This window comes from Myotis daubentonii, chromosome 5 (assembly GCF_963259705.1).
Source record: "Myotis daubentonii chromosome 5, mMyoDau2.1, whole genome shotgun sequence".
NCBI lineage: Eukaryota > Metazoa > Chordata > Mammalia > Chiroptera > Vespertilionidae > Myotis > Myotis daubentonii.
This window is the reverse complement of record NC_081844.1, coordinates 80,564,255-80,575,744: the sequence shown is the minus strand read 5'-3', so window position 1 is coordinate 80,575,744 and position 11,490 is coordinate 80,564,255. Positions and strand designations below refer to the sequence as shown.

The following is an 11,490-nucleotide window of genomic DNA, read 5'->3' as shown; positions in this document are numbered from 1 at the left end:
TAGGGCCTATTTCTCTTTTTAAAAAAGTATTTTTTAATTGATTTCAGAGAGGAAAGGAGAGAAGAGAGAGAGGGAAACATCAATGATGAAAGAGAATCATTGATTGGCTGCCTCCTGTATGTCCCCTACTGGGGATCAAGCCCGCAACCCAGGCATGTGCCCTTGACTGGAATCAAGCCCAGGACCTTTCAGTCCGCAGGCCAATGCTCTATACCTTGAGCCAAACTGGCTAGGGCTCTTTATTTCTCTTTATGGTTGTTTGTTATTAGTGTATGTAAACACAACAGATTTTTGCATATTGATTTTGTATCCTGCAACTTTTACTGAACTTACTAGTTCTAACAGAGGAGTGAAGTCTTCCAAACTCATTTTTATGAGGCCAGTATTATCCTGATACCGAAACCAGACAAGGACACCGCAAGAAGATAAAATTACAGGCTAATATCCCTGATGAATATAGATGCAAAAATACTCAACTAAATACTAGCAAACCAAATTGAGCAGCACATTAAAAAGGTCATTCACCATGATTAAATGGGATTTATCCCTTGGGTGCAAGGATAATTCAATAAATGCAAATCAGTTAATGTGATACACCACATTAACAAAAGGAAGGGTAAAAATAATAGAATCATATCAATAAATGCAAAAGAAAGCATCTGAAAAAATTCAACATTTATTTATGATAAAAACACTTATTAAAATGGGTATAGAAAGAATGTACCTCAACATAATAAAACCCATATATGCCACAGCTAACATCATACCAAATGGTGAAAAGTTGATAGCCTTTTCTCCAAGATCAGGAACAAGACAAGGATGCCCACTTTCACCACTTTTATTCAACATAATATTGGAATTCCTAGCCAGAGCAGTTAGGCAAGAAAAAGAATTAAAAGTCATCCAAATTGGAAAGGGAGTTATAAAACTATCACTATTTGCAGATAACGTGATATTATATATAGAAAATCCTAAAGACTCCATAAAAAACTGTTAGAATTCAGTAAAGTTGCACAATACAAAATTAATTCATACAAATTTGTTGTGTTTCTCTATACCTCACATTTATAACAAGGATAATAGTCCCTTCTCTGGTGAGGATTTAATGAGAGGGGTACTGAAGTCTTGAGTACCGAATCTGGCTCAGAGTAAATAAACAAGGGATGGGAGCTGTTATTACTATTCAGGGGTTGTTATCTTAAACCAAAGGAGATGAGGGACATGAAACACTTTGTAAGCATTAAAGTGCAACACAAATGTCATGGATGAGTCTCTTGTATCCACTCAGGGCATGGTTTCTTCTACCCTCAGAGGAAGAGTCCTGAGGGAAGCCAAGCTTTACTCTGGATAAGGTCCTGTTCTGTTTACCTTCTGATATTTTTGGGCTTCAGTTCATTTTCAGTTTCTGCCTGGCTTCCTGGGCTAGGGCACTATAAGCACCTATAGGTAGTCTACTCATCAAGTGGTCCAGGATCTGAAGGGAAGTTTTGGCAATATAGATGTGGGTGGGCCTTAATTTAGCTCTGGTTCTGCTGGTCAATGGTGACCTGTTGGTAATAGTCATTATTGGAAATGTGGAAATGGCTTCAGGAGAGGCCCATCCATGGCTGTCCTTCCTGGCATAAGGTATCCGGCTGACTTCTTAACCTCTGAACCAAGGACTCACAGAGGAATAGTTTGGTAACAATGGCACAGGAAATGCAAATAATAGCTGTCAGTGGTTACTGAATGCTTTGTATAGGCCAGGCTCTCTGCTAGGTGCTTTATATACTTTTACATTGAAACCTAGCAACCCTGGAGGTAGGCACAATTATTATCTGTTACAGATGAGGAAATTGAGACTTGCAAAGTAACTTGTCGAGGGTTATGTTTCTGGTAAATATATTTGGACCCTAGTCTGTCTGATTTTAACGATGTGAGCTCTTTTTATTGTTCTAAGTAGATTTTGAATTTAGCTGTGTATTAGAGTCCCCTATGAAGTTCATTAACACTCTTGTTCCTTGGGCCCTAACTCTATAGGTGTGAGGTGGTGCCTGGCCCCTGTAGTGTTTTAATTTTCTCAGGTTTATTGAAGTATCATTTATATAAAATAAAAATCACCCATTTCATCTGGTTTAATGAAATGTAATAGTTGTATACAATTGTGTAAGCATCAGCACAGTCAAGATATGAAACATTTCCGTAACCCTAAAGAGTTTCTTGTGCCTTTTGATTCCCTGATGCCTACAATATTTATCAGCTGGGCAGATGGTTCTGCTGCACAGTTAGGTGTGGGACCACTGTACTGTGTTAAGTTGCCTGCACATGTGGGAAACTGAAGTCCTGGAGAAAGAGGGTAAAAGCAAGAAAAGAAGAAAAAAGACACTTAAAAGGAAGACTGAGACCAGGAGAGTATTATGCTAAGTGAAATAAGCCAGTCAGAAAAAGACAAATAACCATATGATTTCACTTATATGTAGAATCTAATGAGTAAAATAAACTAACAAACAAAACAGAAAGACTCATAGATAACAAACCGACAGCTGTCAGAGGGGAGGGGTTGGAGGACTGGGTAGAAAAGGTCAAGGGATTTAGCAAAAAACAAAAAAAACCTCAAAAACAACAACCGTATAGTGATTGCCAGAGGGAACGGGGTGGGAAGGTAGAAAATGGTAAAGGGGGGATAAATGATGATGGAAAGATTTGACTTGGGGCAGTGAACACACAATACAATCTGCAGATGATATGTTATAGAATTGTACTCACAAAACCTATATAATTTTATTAACCAATGTCACCCCAGTAAATTCAATTAAAAAAATTTATGATTGGTCTTCTAATTCTCTCCAGATAAACTATGCTGTACTGACTACTTGTGGCAAGATAGAGTGTGTAGCAGAGAACTTTCTAGACCAAATCCACAACCACAAAATTTCTTCTAACATGGTTCTTCCTGAGCTGCATAGAGCTGAAGGATCCTGAACAAAGTTGCTTTGGATGGAAAGGTGAGGCCACTATTGGTAAGCTGTGGGAGGAGGCTTGAGTATGAGGAGGAGAGCTAAGAAGCGGGTAAGGCACTACTGCTAGGCTTCCAAGGGTGGGACCTCTTTCTTAGGCAGACACTACAGTGGGGCCTTGACTTGCGAGTTTAATTCGTTCCGAGACCGAGCTTGTTAAGGAGCTCGTTAACTCAAATTACTCTATCAACTCAATGCAAAAAATCTGCGGAGATACAGCTGGTATCTCAAAAAACTCGTTAGTCGGGACACTTGTAAGTCAAGGCCCCACTGTATTTTGGTTCTTTTAACTTTCCTCCATTGCAAGAATTCATTAGCAACTTTTCTTAATCTGAAGCCCATTCAGGAAGGTTACCCTAGAGCAAACAGGTTCAGGTTGTGGCCCAGAAAACATTTGGATAATGAGGTAGAAGATGTAAACCGTAGCCCAAACTAGAGATGATTAGGGCAGGAACTTTGTGCCAGCAGTCTGGAGACTAATTCTTGGCCTAGCTCTGGCCCTGGTTTTACTAGATAGTATTTTCTTGATTACCTTCTCTGAATCGTCTCTCTCCTGTGTACTTCTTGTGGATAAAGTGAGCGGTGTAGATGGTAGTAGTATGGTTTCAACACATACATTGTAGTGATAGTTAGCATGGCAAAAGTAGATTGCAAAGAAAAGTCTGTAAAGTTTTAAACTGCCCCTCAGTAGTTGTAATATTGAAACCTGAATATGTTCAGCCCTTGTATATTTCCTTTCCTGGCCTTTTTTTCTTTCTTTCTTTCTGGTTTGTTAGATGTGACATTTCCCTCATTTCCTGATTGGTGAAGTTGTGAATGAAGGTATGAAGTTATAAAAGAGAGACTCCTCTTATTTGTATGTCCTTTTTATGAATCACCCAGTTGTCTTCCTGGTGGATGTCTGCACTTTGGCACGGATTCTGGGATTCAGTTTCCTTATTTGTGATGTTAGCTACTCCTGGTCTGTGTGCTTTACTGCAAGAGGAAATATCTGGAATAGAGCCATAAGACTGATTAGAGGAGGAAGAGACAGAGCAGGCAAAAGATGAGAGAAGTATTGTGAGAAGAAGTGGTGATACAGGGCTGATGGGTGTAAATAAGACCACCTAGGTTTCTTCTCATTTGAGAAAGAATGAATTTGGGTAATGGCCTAATCTAAGAAGGCCCTGACGTATCAGAGATAATCTTTGAGAATAACATCCTAGCCAGTTTGAGTTCAACAGACTAAATTAAGTTTTAAGTTACTCTTAGTTTATATTACCTCAGTGCCCCTCCTTCCCGCCTTGGTTTCAGGGCTTTGTAGCAGTGAAAAAAGGCCTAAATTATAACAATAATAGATTTATAGAGCATCTCTCATACTTTCCCTGAAGCATCCTACAAAAAATTAGAGTCCAATAGATTTTCTCCTTAAAACAATCTCATGGGTTACTCTAATGAGAAGAAAAATGGAACATTAAGACTTTTTTTTACACTCATTGTGATTTTAGAGGTGAAAGGGACTCTTGAAATTGTCTGGTCTCATCCTGAGATGAGGGGCTGAGGTCCACAGTGAAGAAAAGACTTGCTGAAAGTCACTCAGATAGCTAGTGGTAGTGTGGATCCAGAGAAGCACAGGTGTGCCATGGAGGGTCCCAGAATAGGGATGCCCAGGTGTGATTTCCTGAGGCATCAGGGAAGCTTCTAAACCCATTTTTGTGCAGAGTCAATCATCAGTGGCTGATTGCCTTAGTTACCGCTAAGCCTCTTGGCTGTGGCTAGGACACAGACTGGCCTCCTGCCTCCCCAAGATTATGTTTTAGAGTTAAGTTAGTCTAAATTGAGTCTCAACAGCTGGAGTTAACAGGGTGTGAGATACTTAGGCTGGAGATGGGGAGTCAGTGGGAGACTTAGTAGATAGAGCACAGCTTAGTCAAATTTCAATACGACAGACTTTAGGAAGCTATTTTAGGTTTGTGCTATGAAATTTGGCCTCTTGCAGTAAAATGGGGCTTGTTTCATTTTCACCTATATCTACCAGTTTTCTTTTCTAATTTCTCTGTGCATTCTTCTCAGTTGTATCAGGCCCTTTCCCCCTAACTATTCCCTATCTATCAGACTCTCAGAGCTACTGTAGATTTTGGGAGAAGCAATTGGAACATGAGCTGACCTACAAGTCAATTTCCCCAGGTGGATAAATTCCACTGCAAGCCTCAGAGGGAGGGGCCTCCTCATTCCAGCAATCTGGCCGGGCTGACAGACTCATAGCTGATGGGGGCAGGGGAGGAGGTGGGGGCCAGTATTTCTTGGGCTAGTGAATAACTGCCTGAGTCTTTGCAGTCTAGGCAGAGAAGACGCGAGTCCTTGGGGTAGGCAAGTCGCCTGGGCTGGGGATGCCTGGGCAGATGTGGAGGCAGTTGGAAAGGTGGCACCGCAGTTGGGTTGCTGGAGCTGCGCTGTTCCTAGGAGACGGAGGAGCAGCAAGCCTGCGGGGGAGGGGGAGCAACTGGGTTGCTGCTTTTAGCTGCTGAAAGGACTGCAGGGAGCTCTGGGTAAGACATTTTCTGTTGCTGCTGCTTCTGCGGTAGAAGCTGCCGCTAGTAAGTCAGAGGAAGGAGGACCGAGAGGGAGGAGGCTTCATTTGCAGCCATGCTGAATCACTGTTGCTGATCAGATCTCCTGCTGGTTGGCTGCGAAAACCGAGAACAGAGCTAGGATCTCCGGGTGCATGCACAATTCAGCAGCTGCCACTCCCGCTGGGCCTTGCACAATGGAGGCTGAAAGGTATGTATGAGCAAGTGTGTTGTGTGTGTGTGTAAGTGAATGTGTGCTCGTGCGGCAGCCACCAGCTTTTGTGTTTGCATTAGCTAGGCAGGGTCGGAAGGAAGACCTGGCCACTGATGGATCCCAGCGGGAGACCGAATAGAGCAGGGAAGCCCCTTTCTCCAGAGATTAGCTTCCATAAAGGCAGATCTGGATTTGCTGGGCAGCGGAGCACCCTGCGAGAGGACTTCCTGGCTGGTGTTTGGGAATAGTTTCAGCATGGGCTGAATCAGGAATGCCTTTCTCAAGCCATTTCCCTTTCCTGGCTACTTTCCCGGGGTGTTTTTTCTTTGGTGGTGGTGGTGGTGGTGGTGGTGGTGTGTGTGTTTTGATGTTATAGCAGGGCTGGCCAGGCATAGAGTGATTTCATTTTCACACTGAAGTGCTCAAATCTTCAGGAACCATGTTATGGTAATGTCGTTCCTAAAAGTGTTGTGTGTGTGTGTGTGTGTGTGTGTGAGCGTGCGTGCCTGCGTGCGTGCCTGTGTGCCTTTATACGCACACAAATTCAGGTAAGAAGGAGAGAAACCTATCAGATGACACTCACTCTGATCTGACTTTCATTGGCATTGAAAAGTTTATAAATGATACTGGGAGGTGTGTTCTTAAGAGGAACTCTTGCTTCTTTACCAGGGGTTTCTTATGAAATAGGAATCAGCAATCTGTTGAGCAGGATCTAACTAGTAAGGGTTTATTTCCTGGCAAGCACATGTTTATAAATTTTAAACTATTATCTGGGGATCTGATTCTTTTACTGTGAAGGTGCCCAGTGCAATGCATGGAGGGTCATTCCTCTGTGTGCCAAAACATCTCATGTTGTGCCAGCCTCTTCATTCTGCATCTGCAGCTGATAGAGAACAAGGCTTGTCATTTTCCTCTAGGTGAGATGGCAGCAGGGAGGGGTCAGGTCATGCAAGTGCACACTGAGGGGAGGGCTGCTGCTTTGAGTTGTCGGTTTGATGCAGATGGTAACCCGCTGGTTAAATAACAGGTTTAATTAAATCCACACTGTCTGGAGAGTACCGCAATAAACACTTCCTTTGCACAGATTGCCCCAACTCTTGCACCTCGTGGTGCAGAGTGATGTCATTAAACATCTCTAGACCTCATGAGGCCTGACATGATTGCTGGGTGTTCTCTTTTCTGAACAGGCCTCAGGGGCTGTGTTTCTTTCTTTTTTTCTTTTTGTTAATCCTCACCTGAGGATATTTTTTCCATTGATTTTTGGAGAAAGTGGAAGGGAGGGAGGGGGGGAGGGAGAAAGAGGGAAGAAAGAAGAGGGAGGGAGGGAGAGAGAAACATTAATGTGAGGGAGACACATTGGTTGGTTGCCTCTTACACGGGCCCCAACCAAGGCTGGGATTTGAACCTCCAACCCAGGTACATGCCCTTGACTGGGAATTGAACCCACGACCCTTCAGTACATGGCCGATGCTCCAACCACTGAGCCACATCTGCCAGGGCAGGACTGTGTTTCTTGATGTGACTTCAAGAATCTGGGGCTTTTTGGACAGAGTATGCTGCTGGTGCAGTCTGTCCCTGGATGCTCTTTGCAGCAAAAGCATAGCGTTGGACTCCATGTAGCTTGTTTCCTAGACTTGGGGCAGAGGTGGGCAGTGTCTTCACCTTTCTGTTGTATGGCATCTAGCAGTAGGGTCAGGGTGATGTGAATGAAGGCTAGAGGGTCTGGACCAGGCCTATTTTCTTGACTCATGGTATAATGGGCTGAAAGGTCCATGTGAGACTAGCAGCAGCAGATCACAGTACTGCTTCCCAAGCATTTTTGGGCACCTAATGTGTTCCCAGGACTGTATTAAGAAATGTAATGGGTCCATGCCCTCAAGGAACTCTCTTGTATTTCAATATTCAGTGCCTTTCAGCTGGCATGGCTGATATAGTTTGCTTTATAACACCTGGCTTTTGCATATGTTCTTATGCTTTTCCTGTATTGGAGACAGAGAGAAGCGAGAAATACAAACTGAGCATCTTCCAACATTCATCAGGTCACTCAGCTCACTATATTTTGTTTCTACCCCAGGACCAACTTACCATGCCAAGCATTTGTCTTCTGAAATCTCAGCTTTTCTAGTCCCAGCTGATGCTCTTCTGAATTCCAGTATCTCTCAGTATCTCATAGTTGGGTTCCAAATAATAGATGAAGCCACCAGAATTTTTGTGCTTTTGTTTTTTATATCTTATAAGTCCCCAAACTTGGAGACAGGTCCTCAAGGACAAGGATGGTACCTGTACCTCTGAATAGTCCTCAGTGAACTGCTCTGTGACTGCGTGCATAGTAGGTCCTGGATAATAATTTGCTGATTAGTTGATAACTTCTGTGGGAGGCTCTGATAATTAAAAAGCAAGCTGGTTAGAGAGGAGATTGAAAACTTTTGGCCAATAGGTTCATCCTTAGATATCGGCCTTTTTATCTCAGTACGGGTAATTGACCCTATGGAATGCTTTGAGGTAGGAGAGAACTGGGGAATTAGTCTTGTTTTACAAGTTCCCTGAGAAACCCAGGGTCAGAGAAGCTGAGTGACTGGCCTAGGATCACATGTCAAACCTCCAGAGACTGGAGGAATCCTGAATCTGGGGCTTGTTCCACACTTAACCTGATGAAGCTTAATTGGGGCTGTGTTTAAGCATTAAACATTTTCAGCCAAGAGATTTTTAATGAACAATTTTCTTTCTTTGCCATAAGGGTATGAAAATAACTTCTACCTTTAAAGGCTATTAATTGAAAGCATGGGCTTTGGAGTAACAGATCTTGCAGTGAATCTACTTCATAAACTGTGTGACCTTGAGTGTGTCACATTTCTTCAGAAATAATTTTTCTTTTTGGTGCAAAAGGAGTAATAGTATTTATACCTCATGGGGTTGTTGTGAAGATCAAATGAGAAAAAATGTATAAAGCACCTAGTCAAGTTTTTCTGGAACAGAGGAAGTACTCAGGAAATGCTAGTTGCTGTTATCATTGGTATTCATTTATTGACCTGCTGAATCCCATGACTCTACTGGGATACTAACATAACTTATTTTAGGGCCTTCCTATATTTGTCATCCAAAGCAGATTATATGGGACCATTCCCATGAGAAAATTAGGGAGAGTTTATCAGGCCAGGATTTCTTTTACCTAAACTATCTTCTTGTACTCAGATATAGGGGTGGCATTTCTTCTAGGTTTCAACAAGACCTACCTCAGTCCTTTTTTTTATAGACTTCCTGAGGTTTGGAACCACTGAATACACCTTTGTTCAGGCCAAAATCTTAAGAAGAACCTGTGAATTTACACTCATTTTTGTTGTATCCTGCAAGCTCTCCAGCTCTATGGGTCCTTCTGAAGCTGTTTCCCATCTCTCTGTGTGAAGAATTGCTGTGGCTTGGTTTGTCAGAGGAAGATGATTCTGTCTTCTGTTTTGCAAAGAAAAAGGCTCTCAGTTACTACAGTGATAGCATGTGTGTGTGTATGTATTTGTGCGTGCATAGAGCAGATAGACATTGAAAATGGCAGTTGCTCTTGCTATTGGGATTTTATTTCAGTTCTGGAAATCATACTTATGGATGAATTAAAATAAATTTCTGACTTATATGAGATACCTAGAGTAGTCAAATTAATAGAGACAGAAAATATAATGGTGGTTGCTAATGGTTGGGGAGAGGGAGAAATGGAGAGTTATAATTGTTTAATGGGTAGAGTTTCAGTTTGGGAAAATGAAAATGTTCTGGAGATGGATGGTGGTGATGGTTGCACAACAACATAAATGTACTTAATGCTGCTGAAATGTACAGTTAAAGATGGTTAAAATATAAATTTCATGTTATATATACTTTGCCATAATTTAAAAAATTATTTTCAGGCCTAGTCTCTGGCATATCTGCAAGAGTTGCAGAGAACCACACTTCTGGAAGAAACATCATAAAAAGGGGAAGTTGTTTGTTTGTTTTTCTTAAAATTGTGGTTTCCTTCATCAGAGGCATCAGGATGCCCCTGCTTGAGGTGGGCCCCAGGCACCCAAGATTATGCCATGAATTTGTGTGAACAGTCCTCAGAGGGAGAATGGCTCACCTTTACAGAGGGGGGCCTGCTCCTGGACCTTTGGGGAGCTTTGGGACAGGACGGAGCGTATCTCTTTGCCCTCGATCCAGGAGCAGATAGATCATATTTTCTGAGAAGACACAATTTAGAAAACTGAGGCTCTCTAAAGGCTGAGTTTTGCGATGCTAAGTAAAAAATGCAGTCAAGATCCAGGGAAGAACAAGTGTTGAGTGCAGCACTTAAGCTTTTTTTTTCTTCACACAGCACTTTGCTGAGTCCTCTCCAGCCTCAGAAGTCGTGGGTAGGAACTTTTGAAGAAATTTTTGAACATCACTGTTGCCTGAAGCAGATGTGCATTTTACCCATGATAATTGAAATAAAATTTTCCATTTTGGAAAAACTTTTTGGTGAAATAAGGTTTTCAACTGAAAAACAAAACAAAACAAAATACACCCTCAAAACAAAACAAAACAAAACAAAACAACAAAAACAACCAGTGACAGAAACCATGTAGTTTCCCCATACTCAGGTTTGGGTTTTTTAGGATCTTGCTTGCTAGGTTTTAGATTATTCCAGATCCAGACAGAAACATTTTTGGATAACTTTTCTAAAGCAAGTTCTTTATTTGATGAAATTTGCCATTGTAGAACTGACCTAATTTTTTTCAGTTGCTAGATGAACCCTAGAACTAGGTTAGCCTGAAAAGAACATTAATAAACTATATAAAAAATAAATTGAACATGCTTTGTTCTCAGATTCCCACCTCCCCCATTAAATAAGTTCTGTGGTTCTCAAGCTAGGTATCTGTAACTTTTTATAATTTATAAAGACTTTTAGAGTCTCAGCACAATTTTCCTGGACTTTTCTTTTTAATTTATGAATGTCTATTGTAGCCTTTATCAAAACTACACACATGGAAAAGCTCAGTTTTCCTATTCAAACCAAACAGAAGTTTGGCTTCCAAAATACCACTTAACAAAGGGTGTGCTTTCTTTTAGTCTTTCTTGCTCCTTGTCTAATTCTGTCTGAACTCAAGCGGTTCTCTTGTGCTTCACATTTTTACACAGCCCACTTAAGAGATTTTTACCCCTGGGTTTTGAAGGAAGCAGTCTGTGAATTGGACCCTTAGGAATGTGATTAGTAACATACCTGTTCTTGAGCTTGATTGTAAGAATGGCAACAGCTGCTGGTTGGCTTTGATGAATTATGGTGGGCTTGTGGGAAAATTCCAAATTCAAAACAATGAATAATGTTGACACCAGTAAGCGCTGCAGTTTCCTGCAGTCCATGGGGTGAGGTAGTGCTGTGTCACAGGTCCTAGAGGATCCAGTCTTTTCATTCGGCCTGGTTTGGCCGCACAGTGAAGAACCTCAGAGAGTAGGACATAAGAAGTGAGCCCCCTTGGCCTGATAGGTTGTGCACATTATCCCAAGTCAGTGGTCATTCCTTGCGCTTTAGGGTTGGGAAACATGCTAGATCTGCAGTTTGCCCAGATCCCTGTAGATTCCAAAATCCTAACTTGTCAGCGTTCTATTGCTGCCCAGACTTGGAGAAGCAGAGTCAAGCTGATGAACTCACAAGAACCTGGCGTACAACAGTTTGTTAATTTGCCGTGAAAACTATTACTGGCAAGATGTTCCTGAGGGCCTGCCACCACTT

General features: G+C 41.9%; 1 protein-coding gene across 1 annotated transcript in view; it reads left to right on the top strand.

Moving 5' to 3' along the window:
* Positions 1-5,238: 5,238 nt before the first annotated feature.
* KLHL3 (kelch like family member 3) overlaps positions 5,239-11,490 on the top strand; it is a 115,844-nt gene continuing 109,592 nt past the window's right edge. Inside the window, exon 1 of the mRNA XM_059698457.1 lies at positions 5,239-5,756. Coding sequence (XP_059554440.1) covers positions 5,701-5,756 — 56 coding nt within the window. The 5' untranslated portion in view covers positions 5,239-5,700. The remainder of the gene's footprint in view (positions 5,757-11,490) is intronic.